The following is a 13,471-nucleotide window of genomic DNA, read 5'->3' as shown; positions in this document are numbered from 1 at the left end:
CAGTTCGTACTCGGGTCAGCCCTGCGCGGTGGGTCTGCTCCACTATGCGCCGTTGCAAGATAAAGGAGCCGTTCGAGGATATCATCGATGTTTAGCAGGAAGATTATGATGCCTTTGAACCGTACTAGCTAGGAATACTGATCGAATACTAGGGATTATGTTGAAGGTAAAGAGCGTGATGAATTCTTCTAGTTCTAAGAATGCTTTGGAGTTTTTATAGGTAAAAGCAGAGGTACTGTAAACAATATTTATAGCCAAATTTGTTTACTGTTTAGAGGTTTAATACATCCAAACCTGTTCGGCTTATAACTTCGGTAGTTGGAGGCCTTGAATTACTAAGAATTCTCTGCCTCAGGTGACAAAGATACACCTAGCTCTGGTCCTGCTCGCAGTCACCGGGAATGGTCCCACGAACCCTGCGAAAACCAGGAACTGTTCAGTTCCTACTGGCTATGTAGGGTCATGGCGACTAGTGCATCACCCCTGGCCTGATACAGTCCACGTCGGCTATCCGTATAGGCAATGGACAGATCACGCTATACAGACGGTTAGGACACCTCTCTACACCGTCACTCTCAGCTTGTTGCCTATTATATCCACGATACAGACATGGACCTTGAGATGTCGATCACAGGTTTCTGCCTTGTAGCCTCAGGCTACCACCGCATACGACAGGCGACTAAACCGTTCGCGGCAGCCAATAATTTGGGCCCTCGGACACGTCAAAGCTTGGAAAAACTCCACTTTCTTTCCAGGAACGCGTCAGGGTCTGCGAGCGTGATATCGTCAACGGCGTGGCCTGAAGGGTGTCTAATGGCTACATCGAGGACGCTACGGACGACATTGCCCTCAGTACGGACAAGGGTTCCCGGCAGGTACCTAGGTACCGGTAGGTAAGATGGCGATGCTCATAGCGTGCGACCCGTGCCGGCAAAGGAAAAGACGGTGCGACCGGGGGGTTCCTAGCTGTGGGCTGTGCGCGAAGTATGTTGTTCCTGAACCCCGGCTCTAGTACCCTGGTCTTGGGCTATTGCGCTAACACTAGATTTATAGAGGAAACCGTGCGTGCTTCTACCCACCTCACCAGCTAGCCAAGGCCAAGTGTACCACCCAAGCCAACTCCCAACAAGTTCCCGTTGCACGGCCTGTTGGCCCACAGGCTGTTGGCTCCCAGTCATGGGAGGTTGCGACGGGTCAGATGTACAACGCCTGGGCCATACAGTCGCCAGAGATTCCGACCTCATACCCGGTAAGGGCGGAGTGGTATATGCCACGGCTACTCAAGCACTGTACGTCCTCCCATTCTTTCAACCTCATAGGTAAGCTCTGTCTAAATGGGCAAGACTAGTTTCCGAAGGCCTCGGGGTATCGCGCCTCCCGGTTAGCCCCAATAGTACGGCATATCATATCCAGACATCTTGGGTGCAGGGAGCCCTAAGCGATCCATGCCTCTTCCACGCAACATTATACGCAGGGTCATCCTATCTAGATATCCAGCAAGGACAGAAGCCCAGCGCCATCACAGTTCACCACCGCAGCGAAGCCATTAGGCTCCTGAACGAGCGTTTGTCGGATATCGATACTGCCCTTGATGATCGCACTTTGATTGCCGTTACGCCTTTGGCTATGTTTGCTGTACGCCCCGTTTAATCCAAAGACCTAGTTACGATACGTAGCACGAGGTTTGGGTTGACTTATTTAGGGTCTCAACGGCGATCGGGCAGCAGGAGACACCCATCGCGAGGGTCTGTGGAAACTCGTTGAGATGCGCGGTGGTCTTGACAAACTGGGATACAATGGACTCGTTGCAGCTGTTATACAAATGTCCACCACCAGAGCCCTGAACATTGCCATTACTGACAAAAAATAGGAATACGATTATTTACCATATTGCCTTCGACATCGACCCAGCTGTCACGCACCCGACTTGCCTTGGCCCACCCCCAATCGGAGTCGAAAAACGCATTCTCGACCCTCCAACAGAAGCATCAGCCATACCATCATTACCGGCAATACTTACCATGTTCCATGACGTGCTCAGCTGCAAGCTATCATGGAAGCAGCAGCAGCAACAACAGCAAAGGCATCACCATCCGCAAGAACAAAACCATAAGAACCTCCAAACATACATCGACATCATGCCTCCAACCTTCCTTAACGATCTCATCTTCCACTGCTGCCACCTCGCCATAACAGCCTTCTACATCATTACACAAACTCACAACGCCCACTCAACATTAACATCAGCACACCTCGACACCCTCGCAAGCCAACTCCAGTCCTCCCTATCCCAAACAGACACATACGTCTGGGTCCGCGAGATCCCCGCCATACTCAGCTGGGTATGTTTAACCGGTGCCGCAGCATCGAGTGATTCACGCACGAGAATCTGGTTATACTTTAGACAGGCGTCAGCTGTCCGGGTACTGAATGTTCGCGGCCAGCCGTCATTCGTTGATGAGCTTTGGGCGCACTTTTATTGGTTGAGGGTTATGAGGTTAAATCTGAATAATGTCTAGTATGTTGGTAGAAGTGTCACCGATGTATGTTGGAAAGAAAAGATAATAGCTTATGAACTACGTCGAAAGTCTTAACTGGCCTTTGAAGCACAGTACACGTACCTCCAGTATACATTGTCAGGTGAATGGAGCAAGATAAAATCGTACCTAGGTATATCCTGATGACCATTACAGTTCCCAAATATATGCCGTGGAATACTGACTGCTAAGCACCAAAAGCAGCGTTAACAACCGCCTCCACCCGCTCGACAATAAGCTCGACATCTTCCTTGGTCACATTATACGCCGGCGCAATCTGGATACTGTCTCCATTCCTCCCATCCGCAACCCCAGCACCTGGAATTATCGAAATGGAAAACTCCTTCTGCAAGCCCAGCAAGTGCACCTTCTGCGCAATCCCCTCTTCCGCCGGAAAGGGTTGTTTGGTGTCTTTATCCTCGACGAATTCAAGCTGCAGCACCCTTCAGCATCAGTCTTACCCAGGAGTAAGGGAACAGAAACATACAGCCCAAAACAACCCCCGTCCTCTAACATCCCCAACATTCCTATGCCCACCCAGCCTCTCCTGCAGTAGCTGTCCCAGGTACTCCCCCTGAGCCCTAACATTTTCCAGCAGCCCATCCTCCATTATAACCCTCTGCACCGCAACAGCCGCCGCACAAGCAACCGGATGCCCCTGATACGTCTGACTATGCATAAAACTCCCAGTTCCGCTTGTGAGGGTCTCAACAACGCGTTTACTGACCAAAAGCGCACCGATAGGCGCATATCCCGCACCTAGACCCTTGGCTACAGTCTGCAGATCGGGTACGATACCTTCCTGCTCCCACGCGTGTAGGGTTCCTGTTCGTCCCATACCAGACATTACCTCGTCGAGGATGTACAGTGCGCCGTGTCGGTCGCAGACGGCCTTCATGACTTTGTGGTAGCCTGGGAGGGCGGGAACGCAGCCTAGTGTCTGTCTGGCCTATCAACATCCTCTCATCGATAGAACCATGAAGGGATATGAACAACGTACCGTCCCCGACATCGTCTCCGCAACGAACGCACAAACACTCTCTGGCCCCACTCGCTGAAACTCATTCTCCAGCTCTTCCGCTAGACGTTGCACATATTCATCTTCGGTCTCAGTGTCCTTCATATCTCGGTACGGATAACACGGCGAGACATGGCTCGTGCTACGCGATAGGATTGGCTCGAATATCGCCCGTCGCGCCTTGTGCCCACCTAGACCAAGCGAGCCCAGCGTATTCCCATGATATGACTGACGACGGGCAATGAAGCGTGTCCTCTGCATTTGAGGTTCGGGAAGCTCAGTGAAATATTGTCGTGCCATTTTAAGCGCCGCTTCGATTGCCTCGGTTCCTGTATCACCATCCCCAGTCAGGATTATTCCTATGAACCATATGGGTATGGCATAACGCACCAGAACTAACAATAAACACCCTACTCATCTCCCCGCCCGTTGACTCAGTAAGAAGAGACGCGATCTCTTCCGCCGCAGGAACAGTAAAGAACGGCGAATACACGTACGCGGTCTTGTCGAGCTGCGCGTTGATAGCAGCTTTCACGCGGGAGTCATTGTGCCCTAGGCACGCAACGGCCGCACCACAGCTTGCGTCGAAGATGGACCGGCCGTCAGATGTGTAGAGGTAGTTTCCCTGGCTGTGGGTTATGCTTGGCGGTGGGGATGTGAGTTTGGGGTGGAGGACGGAGGGCATTGTGGTAGATTGAGGATGAGGGGATATAGATCAGCGGCAGGATGATTGGTACGTGTAGGTAATGAATGAAGCTGGCCTTGTTGTTGTCGTCGTCACGGATTCAAGGGTATCTCTTCTTTATACGAGGTCCACGCTTATCATCGGCTGTTGGAGTAACGGCGCCACGAGCAAATCGGCGCTCGTCAAGCTGCAGCTTATCTAAACGGATCGGAGTATCCAACCTCTTAGCATTTATGTTTGCTGTCTCGACCGAGAGAGATGGGTTTGTCGATTCGTGGGCTTGATCTGTTTGCTTTAGTGATTATGGTTCTCTCCCCTTGGCCAGGTGGCATATAGTACGTCATCACTACCCCAGCACGCGTACATGCTACAATGATATATAGGAGAGGACCGTAGAAAGTACCCCACTGATGGGTGTTGCACGGCCTACGGTTGTCAGGAGTGGATCAATGAGGTAGACAATGAGTACCTGGGTACATATGAATTAACACACCATATCCAGTGAATCTATGGTACGCTATGGTACATATTGAATCTATATTGAAACTACAGTCGGTCTCGGGCACATTATAGTAGGCGTCAACCTTTCCAAATGTCTTGAAAGCACGTACGTGGCCAAGAGACCTTAGGTAGGTAGGTAGGCAGTTAGGGCTATGCACCCGAACCATGTATAACAATTGGAGAGAACTTCCCAATATATCAACGGACAATCTTCAGAGTAAATGCTAGCCGGTACACCTACCTATAGTAGGTGAACTTGATGATGTAGAGGGTCGAGGTTCTATCCAGGGTCACTGCAAATCCCATACTTAGGAATCACCGCAGCAAAAGGGGTGATATCTTCACCAATTCACTAATGCGATCATTGGTTCTATCGCTCGGGCTGTGTAAAATACCTATTACTACAAAAGTCCTTCAAGGCTATACATCTAGTCAAAGCACTATGGTACGTTGCAGGCAAGTTGGTGGTTACTGCCGCCGGTCGTATCACACGCAGAATCACGCCCATGCCCCTTAAGGCATCAATCTCCAATCAATAAACCGTTAGGGTCCCGAACCACTCTAGAAACAAATCAACCTTATCTCTGCTCGCAACGGGAATAGCCCCCCACCCGTCCCCAACATGCTGGACAACCGCCTCGTTATCCGTAGGGCCCCAACGCACCAATTCCTCACCCTCAGCATCCACCCCGTTCGGATCCCCCGTGTTAATAAAATTAACCCAGTAAGCGTTCATCTTCTCCGCAATTCCATAGTCCTCACTCGTCCACGGCAACTCCGTATCGAAAAGGTTGTTCAGGACATAGTTGATCTCAGACTCGTGGTACGCCCCCCTGTCCTGGCCCGGCGGCGCATGGTCCCAGAAATAGCTATAAACAGGCGCCATATTTGCCGTGCTCCACAACTGCGCCCAGGACCATGTACCGATCTTGGAGCGGTCCGTCCACTGCGAGTTGTATGCGCCCGGAGCAGCAGCGGAGGAGTTGGCTGGATAGGCGTGCAGGAAGCGCTCGCGCCAGGTGCCCGTGAATGTCTCGTTCAGATCGGACAGGTACGACTCCATTGAGAGCGTAAGGCCGTAGGTGGCTCCGCTTTCGTCCTTGGTGTTGCCCGTGAGCACAGGTACGTCAGCGGCGAGACCCTTGATCAACGTGTTGTAGTAGGTATCCGGCATGGCGTAGTAGTCCAGCGTGGCGGAGAAGCTCCAGGAAGAGGAGGAGCTTGAACCAAGGGTGGTAGTTGAGCCGGCGTCAACAATCGTCTGCATGGGGATCTCGCGCGCGGCAGCAATTGTCGAGACGTTCAGGGTGTTCAGGAATCGGACCCCCTGCGCCAGAGAGACATCAAGTGTGTTATAGTTCTCTGCAACGCTTGCGCACAGCGGGTCGTGCGGGTCGCGGACGCCACTTTCAATGATGGCGCCGACAATCAGGCCCTTGGTCAAAGGACTATTCAGGATGTGCTGGGTGGCAGCAGAGCCGGCAGACTGGCCCATGACGGTAATCCGGTCTGGGTCGCCTCCAAAACTAGCGATGTTCTCGTGGATCCAGGTCAACGCGGCGAATTGATCGAGCATCCCCCAGTTCCCTGACGAGTTGGATCCCGTCACTTGCTTGAATTCAGCGGACAGTTCGGGGTGGGATAGCCAGCCGAAGGCGCCGGTGCGGTAGTTGTAGTTAACGTATACGACCCCCTTATCCGCCATCCCTGCGCCATTAAACAGTGCATCGCGCGCGGTGGATTGAGCTGGATAGCTCCACATAACGACCGGGAGTTTTGCCTCGCTCGAGTTGGCCGCACTCCAGATATTTAGATTTAGACAATCCTCGTCGATCGTGTAGTCGTTGTCGCCGTTCGTTGCGGAGGGACACACGTTGCCAAAGTCCCTGGCGTCCAGTGTCCCGTTCCACGCGCTGGCTGGCTGCGGCGCCTTCCATCGGTTCTGGCCTCCAGTAGTTGCAGCGAAGGGAATTCCCTTCCAGACTGTGATGTCCTTCCAATTGGTGAAGTTAGTGCCTGATGGGGTGCTGTTGAAGGCTGGATGCCCCTGCACTGCACCGTATTGGGTCTGGACAACCGTCTCGTAGAGGGCAGCGGAGGTAAAAGATGCGCCCAGGGGCAGGAGATGCAGCGAGTGAACGGGCTTCATCGATACGGAGAAGGAAGCAAAGATTGTTGTAACTAGTGGTAGAATACGCTATGGCCGCCAGGGATGCGCCAGGGACTTATAGCAGCTCGTCGGCGTCTTGGTTGAATTCGAATGACATTTCCATCCTCGTCACCGGCATGGGCGATTGCGTTGCTGATCTCATGGGGAATTAGGTCCGCGTACGCAGTGACGTACCTGCAGTTCTAGAAGGCTGGAAGCCGTCAGGCTGAAGGCATTCCGAGCCAGGTTATGGGGGCTGCAATAATACAAGCGCAAGCGCAAGCGCAAGCATTGGCGGGTTCACTGCCTTATCTCCGAACCATGGGACCTTGGAAGGCATCTGGGTTTCATCTTCATATGGTACCCAACACGAGCAGGCGTTATCTCCGAGCCCCTTGAGCTCGGGGTGGAGTCTGGCCTGGAATCGTCGCAGATCACCCAGCTACCTGGGTTATGTAGTCGTCTCTACTGCGTATCATTCCCACCAAGTGCGTCAGCCGCTCAGCGCAAGACGGCCGGTGTTTCTGATTCGGACACCATATGCTGCCGCTATTGTTCGCTTGTAAACGTCACCGCAAGGCCTTAGTTCATACCTACAGTGCTGCCCTGCTGTATCAGGCTCTGCCCTTCCCTCACATTAGCCTGCTCGCTCACACCATGAGCTAATATGTGCACATAGATGCGCTTCGTGCATTGTTCTAATATGCCCCTCAGCCTCCTGACGTTTGGAGTACCTAGACCATGTTCTACCATACGTTTACCTCTGTTCCGTCAGCGCCGAACCCTAGACCCCCGGGGCCATAGACCTTAGCCGCGAACCCATAGGTTGGCATACAAGACTGCGTTTCTCGAACTGGCGGTGAGCTGCAGAAATACGAAATCGAGGACACTACAGTAGCCATAGCACGGGTTCCTCTCGGAATTAAGCCATGGCTCTGCTGAGCCAAGGCTATGTTATTTCGGGAAGTAACATCCATATCTGCATGCACTGCGTGGTGGGTGAACCATTCTATCGTGGTATGGTGTTACTTAATACTTAAGACTCCGCCTCTAGCACCATAGTATTATCAGACATCTCAAATGGCACTCCAAGTGTGGTGGGAGGACTTTAGCCCTAACAAAGGGACTAGTAATAAAAGTATGCAGAAGGGCAATTATTGAGCAGGATTTAAAAAGTTGTATAGAATCAGTATAACCCATCCTAGCCATCTAGTAATAGGCACAAGCTAGTGGCTAACCGAAGATAGGTGGAAGGTCAGCAAGAAAGGAGGCAGATTGTATACAGGACATCGAAGGAGCTTATATCCATCTACCGCTACATCCCAATATATGAGCCGCAAAGACTACCATAGATCACCATCTCTCCCTCACCTCACAAGATAAAGAAAGAAGGTCCCCTTCACCCCACCTAATAAGGCGTCTGCGCAGCAAAGTACTCCAAAATCAACTGCACACGCTCCGCGGTCGCAGTCTGCATCTCTCCAAACAGCTCCCCAAGACGGAACGTTTCATTCTTAGCCGGCGAGTTAGCATGCCAGAAAGCCGGCAGGGTGCCGTCGCTGTACGAATCTCCTTTGTTCGGGTTCGAGGTCTTCATAAAATTCGCCCAGTAGCTGCTCATCACATCGGCAACATAGTAGTCCTCGTCTGTATAAGACTCCCCCTCCTGCGCCCAGAGGTTATCCAGCACGTACACGATCTCCGACGCGTGCGCGGCGCTCCCGTAGTCCCAGTAGTACGTGTATGTGTCGACGTTATCAGCCGAGGCCGCGAACCCGTTCATGTACTGCCAGCTGCTAACGCGGAAGATATCGCGGACGATCTGGTTTGTTTGCTCGCCGGCCTGGGAGTCGTTGGCGGCGGGGTACAAGGCGAGGAAGCGCGGGGCGAACTGCGGGCCGTAGGTGCTGTTTAGGGAGGCCTTGTAGGCGGCGACGGTGGTGGACACTGTTGCCGACGCGCCGTCCTCGTTGGCGTTGTTGCCCGTGATGTAGGGGACTTTGTTGCCGGCGCCGTTAGCTAGCATCATGATGTACTTGGACGGAATGGCGTAGCCGTCTAGTACGGGCAGTACCTGCATGCTGTATGCGCTGGTGGCGTCAAGAAGGTTGTCTGTGTCGATGGCGCGGGCTTGGTCGATGGAGGTGACGTTCAGCGAGGACAGGATCTCCTGGCCCAGCGTCTCGGCGTCGTCGAGGGTGGTGTACGCGCACTCGAAATGTCCCGTGTTCGGGTCGTGGGGCGAGCGCACGCCAGACTCGGAGATGGCGTTCACGATGCCCATGTCCGCGGTGAGCTCGCTGTTGACGATGTGGTAGGTAGCTGCGGCGCCGAAGGACTGCCCGATGACGGAGATGTGGTCTGGGTCGCCGCCGAAGGCTGCGATGTTCTCGTGTACCCACTGCACGGCTGCGTACTGGTCCAGCACGCCCCAGTTGCCCGAGGCGTTCGACCCGTTGTCTCGGTGAGGTCTGGATGGCCCATGAACCCGAAGACGCCGTTGCGGTAGTTGTAGGAGACGAATATGATGCCCTTGTCAGCGACGCCGGCACCATTGTACGTGGTTTGGGGCGGGGCGGTGCCGGCGCCGTAGCTCCAGATGGCCACGGGGAGCTTTTCATCGGGCGAGGTGGCAGGCGTCCAGACTTTGAGGTTCAAGCAGTCTTCACTCTGGGGGTACTCAGCCAGGATGGACAGGGAGATGGGGCAGATGGGTCCGAAGGTTGTCGCGTTGAGGGTTCCATTCCAGGGCTCGACGGGCTGGGGATCGCGCCAGCGGTTTGCGCCAGAGGTGTCAGCTGCAAAGGGGATGCCGCCGAAGAAGGAGATCTTGTCCCAGTTGGACAGGTAATCGGCCACGCTGGAGTTCACGGCAGCTTTGCCTTGCACGGAGCCATAGCCTGGGATGTTGACGGGGCTTTTGTACAGGGGCTCGCCGGTGGCGGCAGCAGCGCCAACGATTGCAAGAGTTGCTGAAAGAGCGTGAAGCATCTTGCTGAGGATAGCGGATATCTGGAATAAGAGAAAGGATACGAAGTTATATGTGGTGACGTTCCTCGAGATTTTTATATCCTATGGTACCAACCTTCTAGGTAGCTCCTTTCTGATTATCATGATCAACGAAACACCCCTAGATCCACGAGTACACGTAACTCCCGCCAGATACATCCGGAAGGTGTATTCCCATTATTCATAAACTTGAGACTACTCAACAGCCCTCCATCATCACTTGGTTTGGTTCATGGCAGCCTGGAGCCTCGGGGTCCCGGCAAGCCCTGACTCGGGGCTAATTCCCGCTTTTGGATGCTCCATTTATGTCCGACAAAGACTCGGATTTTTTTACCCAGTACTGGCATAATCTGCAAAGACATCGAGCCCTATGGGGTACTATAGCCTAGTAGGGCTAAGTGACCATCCGTTTACCAACTCTAAGACGCGTCAACCGCCAGAGATGAGTTCGTTTTGTTTCGGAGAGATCCTGCACGTCTTCTGAGTCAGGTCTATCTGAATATGAACGGGTCAGTGTTGAAAAACTCATAGTATAGGGTACGAACCGCCCTTGCCGTGGCAGATGGCACGGGGCAACGAATCTCCCGTATGTTCCTTTCGTCCCCGGTGTCATACCATATACATTTTAGGGCTCGAGTCACTGAGCTATGTACGTGTAGACCCTACCTAGCACTAAACAAATAATGCCTATAGCCCTATCAAGTCTTATCTCCGAGGGCCCATACTCCGAGGTCCGTACCAACAGGTCTAACGTAGAGCCCTTGCTAGTCAACGCAATATCCCTCGCAAATGGCCTCCCATAACGAGACACCGGGGGAGAGCTATTACGATCGTCTATGATATCTTTGATTCTGGTTTTGGTTGAAAGATTTAGGGCTCGATGGGTGCGAATCCCCCGGCATGAGACATTGCTACCGTACGTACCTCCCAGTCCTTTCAGAGATATGAGCTCCAACGTTGATGTGGCATACAACAACTGGAAAGGAAGTGTATTGAACGCTATATGTTGCAAAATGAAGACAAAGTAGATACACAGGTGACATAGATTATGAACCTTAAAATGGGACCTTGGAATACTTCATATCCGTAAGTACAACCCTACCTAGCCAGCCGCATACGCAACGCAAACGCCCATCTCTAAAGCCTTAGTAAATATCCTTCAAAAGCGAAATCAAAATCATAAACCTAGCTCTGTTCGTGATTCTCTCTCGCAAGGGCAATCCAACTAAATCGGAAGCGAAACAAGCTCAATCTTAACCACAACATCAACTAGACACGCGCGCTTAACACGCAACCTTGTGCTCCGACGGAGACCTTCCTGAACGGCCTCCTCCTCGCGCTCAAACTCCTGCTTGCGCTTGCGCTGGATCTCGGCGGGGGTCTTGGCTTTGAGCTCCTTCTTGTGTCGTTTCTCGATGGGTTGACCAACCTCGGGCTCAGGCTGGTGCTTTCTCTTCTTGCTCTTGGGCGCGGAGACTCCTGTCTTCCTGGTGTCGCGAGTTTTAGGCTCGGGCTGTCTCTTCTTCTTATTTGTCTCTGGGTCGGCAGCAGAGGAGACGATGTCGAGTTTGTCCTCCTCGGGTTCAACTGCAGATTCATCCTCAAGCGCACGCAGACGATCGGCGACTATCTTCCGCTCAGCCTGGCGCGCAAAGCCAGAGTCGGCGCGGAGGCGAACAGCAGGTGTGAGCTCCTCGGGGGTCATTAGCACCTCGTCCTCATCCTGGTCCGCAAACACAGTGGTCTGCAGCCGCTGAGTAGACTTGCGGCTAAGGGGCGGTGACCTTTTGGCCATGTTAGCCTCGATTTCCTTTGCGTATTGCTTGCGAAGCTCCTTGTACTTGGCGGAGGATCTTCTCGCGATAACTGGGTCATCCAGGCTTCTCTGTCTAGAAGCGGAAGAACCGCTGCCAGTTCGATGTCGCCTTCGCACTTCGCGCGAGTGTTCGCCAATGATAACCAGACGCTCTGCCTCGGTTTCAGGGCCTGTCGTTGGTGGTGCAGACTCGGTTTCCCGTTCGTGTCGCTCTCGCACCTGCTGAGCATGCTCGTTGACGGCAGACCGGCGCTCCTCATCTGAGATGACAGACTTCTGGCTTTGCTCGGCCGACTTAGCGAGCGAGTTGGAGCGAGACCGGATGCCGTGAGGGAAGAGATGGGTGTAGGGAAAGTACACCGACTGCGTCTCTGGTGTCCCGTTTGCTTTCAGACCACGAATCTGTTCCTTGAGGACCTCGAGGAAAATGGCGCGCTTCTCCTCAGCGGTGCTGTTGACATCATCCTCGAATACAGGCGTGGCCTCCCGGAGATCAACCGCGGACTCTTCTGCCATCGGCTTGACATAGTCATCTCCCATCTGATCCAGCAGCCACTGCTCCTCGGGGATTTCGTGATTCCATTGGCAGCCGGGGAATCCATTCTCCCCCCGCTCGACATTCCAGAGACCCAGCTTAACCCATTGAGCCCTCAGCCGGTCATCCAGGTCGTTATCGGTTGCGACGACATCGACTTGTCGAAGGTGCTCGCGCTTCTTCTCGATCTGGTAGAAGAATTGGTGTTCCGGACGGGTGTAACTGACGCTGTCCTCGTCGTTGTCCTCGTCGTCCGCCTGCTCGTACTCGTGCTTCCAGTTGCCAAAGACCTCGCCAACCTGGTCCCACCGACCGTCCCAAAGGCTATCCAGGATCCAGCGAGCTCTGACGTCCTTACGAGCTTTGGCTTCTTCATCGTCATATACGTTTTCAGGCGCGGTGTCGCCCTCTGGGTTGTCGGGAAGGGCGCCAGAGGCAACTCCTCTTTCTGCCTTGACGTCCGACTCGAATTGCTTCCTGGGCGTGGATAGGATACGTTGGCGGCGCAGGTGGTGTCTGCGCTCGTAGCGCGCGCGCAGCTCATCGTCAGAGCCCACTGGGACGATGATTGGATCTAATTTCACGGAGCCAACACGAGAGGCGTTAGGGACAGGCGGGACACTTCGATGCCTAGTGGACCGACGCGATGCAGTGGACCGCGTAGCCTGCGACTGCCACTCTCTCAGGACCTGCAAAGGCTCCTCAAGCTCTTCCTCAGCCGCGGACAGCTTGCTCGACTTGGAGTTCTTGCGAGATTTTGGGGCAGAGAGGATGGCAGCGACGACTTCCTCGCTGGGGGGATGAGGCTCCTCCTTGGGCTCGGTTTCGGCTGGCGGCTCAACGGGACGGTCGGAGGGGTCGGCGATGCCGTTCTTCAGCGATTGGGCGAGGAAGGCCGGGGTCATAGAGGTTGCGGATGTCGGCGATGATGGAGTTCTGGCGCAAGCGCTTGGATCGGGCGGCTGGGGCGGCGGAGGTGGTGGAGGACTTGCGGGCAGTCGTCTGCGAGATGAGGCTGTTGGTTCTAGAAGGCATCGTATGCGGTCTGTGCGGCAAAGGAATGTCGATGGTGATGATCTACCTATGTTAGGTGCAGATGGAAAGCAAGGTATCGGTCGACTTGGTAGTTGTTCCAACGAAAGTATGCCCTGCAAAGCGTAGACCAGAAGCCAGTCTTATTCTGAGCGAGCATTCTCCTCAGCAGGGCGGAGGTTCTCGTTC

General features: G+C 53.7%; 5 protein-coding genes across 5 annotated transcripts; 1 reads left to right on the top strand and 4 right to left on the bottom strand.

Annotated features, from left to right (window-relative positions):
* Positions 1-898: 898 nt before the first annotated feature.
* On the top strand, positions 899-2,519 carry BDW74DRAFT_171593 (Zn(II)2Cys6 transcription factor; the record flags this gene model as incomplete). The annotated part of the gene is made up of 5 exons (XM_073727336.1): positions 899-984; positions 1,054-1,289; positions 1,349-1,635; positions 1,703-1,824; positions 1,871-2,519. The coding sequence occupies 5 exons, from the start codon at positions 899-901 to the stop codon at positions 2,517-2,519; spliced, it is 1,380 nt and encodes a 459-aa protein (XP_073578034.1).
* Positions 2,520-2,669: 150 nt separating this feature from the next.
* BDW74DRAFT_189419 (uncharacterized protein) lies at positions 2,670-4,293 on the bottom strand. The gene is made up of 4 exons (XM_073731968.1): positions 3,946-4,293; positions 3,538-3,884; positions 3,025-3,477; positions 2,670-2,970 (listed from the first exon to the last, which is right to left on the bottom strand). Exons 1-4 carry the CDS (start codon positions 4,238-4,240, stop codon positions 2,725-2,727), a joined length of 1,341 nt encoding a protein of 446 aa, XP_073578033.1. The 5' UTR covers positions 4,241-4,293; the 3' UTR covers positions 2,670-2,724.
* Positions 4,294-5,273: 980 nt separating this feature from the next.
* BDW74DRAFT_183838 (carboxylesterase/lipase family protein) lies at positions 5,274-6,890 on the bottom strand (the record flags this gene model as incomplete). Its single annotated transcript, XM_073730626.1, has 1 exon — positions 5,274-6,890. One exon carries the CDS (start codon positions 6,888-6,890, stop codon positions 5,274-5,276), a length of 1,617 nt encoding a protein of 538 aa, XP_073578032.1.
* Positions 6,891-8,298: 1,408 nt separating this feature from the next.
* On the bottom strand, positions 8,299-9,881 carry BDW74DRAFT_171590 (uncharacterized protein; the record flags this gene model as incomplete). Its single annotated transcript, XM_073727335.1, has 2 exons — positions 8,299-9,299; positions 9,344-9,881. The coding sequence occupies 2 exons, from the start codon at positions 9,879-9,881 to the stop codon at positions 8,299-8,301; spliced, it is 1,539 nt and encodes a 512-aa protein (XP_073578031.1).
* Positions 9,882-11,033: 1,152 nt separating this feature from the next.
* Positions 11,034-13,301, bottom strand: BDW74DRAFT_116384 (uncharacterized protein). Its single transcript, XM_073721920.1, has one exon. It carries the CDS (start codon positions 13,153-13,155, stop codon positions 11,125-11,127), a length of 2,031 nt encoding a protein of 676 aa, XP_073578030.1. The 5' UTR covers positions 13,156-13,301; the 3' UTR covers positions 11,034-11,124.
* Between the last annotated feature and the right edge of the window lie 170 nt (positions 13,302-13,471).

Source organism: Aspergillus multicolor (genome assembly GCF_047715735.1).
Source record: "Aspergillus multicolor strain CBS 133.54 unplaced genomic scaffold BDW74scaffold_51, whole genome shotgun sequence".
NCBI lineage: Eukaryota > Fungi > Ascomycota > Eurotiomycetes > Eurotiales > Aspergillaceae > Aspergillus > Aspergillus multicolor.
Note: the sequence above shows the minus strand (reverse complement) of the source record. Positions and strands in the feature narration are given on the sequence as shown.

Coding starts and splice junctions, on each gene's coding strand:
- BDW74DRAFT_189419 (XM_073731968.1), bottom strand. CDS start 4,240: ATGCCCTCCGTCCTCCACCCCAAACTCACATCCCCACCGCCAAGCATA. Junction 3,885..3,945: donor GGTGTTTATTGTTAGTTCTG/GTGCGTTATGCC, acceptor ATGGTGATACAG/GAACCGAGGCAATCGAAGCG. Junction 2,971..3,024: donor GACGGGGGTTGTTTTGGGCT/GTATGTTTCTGT, acceptor AGGGTGCTGCAG/CTTGAATTCGTCGAGGATAA.
- BDW74DRAFT_116384 (XM_073721920.1), bottom strand. CDS start 13,155: ATGACCCCGGCCTTCCTCGCCCAATCGCTGAAGAACGGCATCGCCGAC.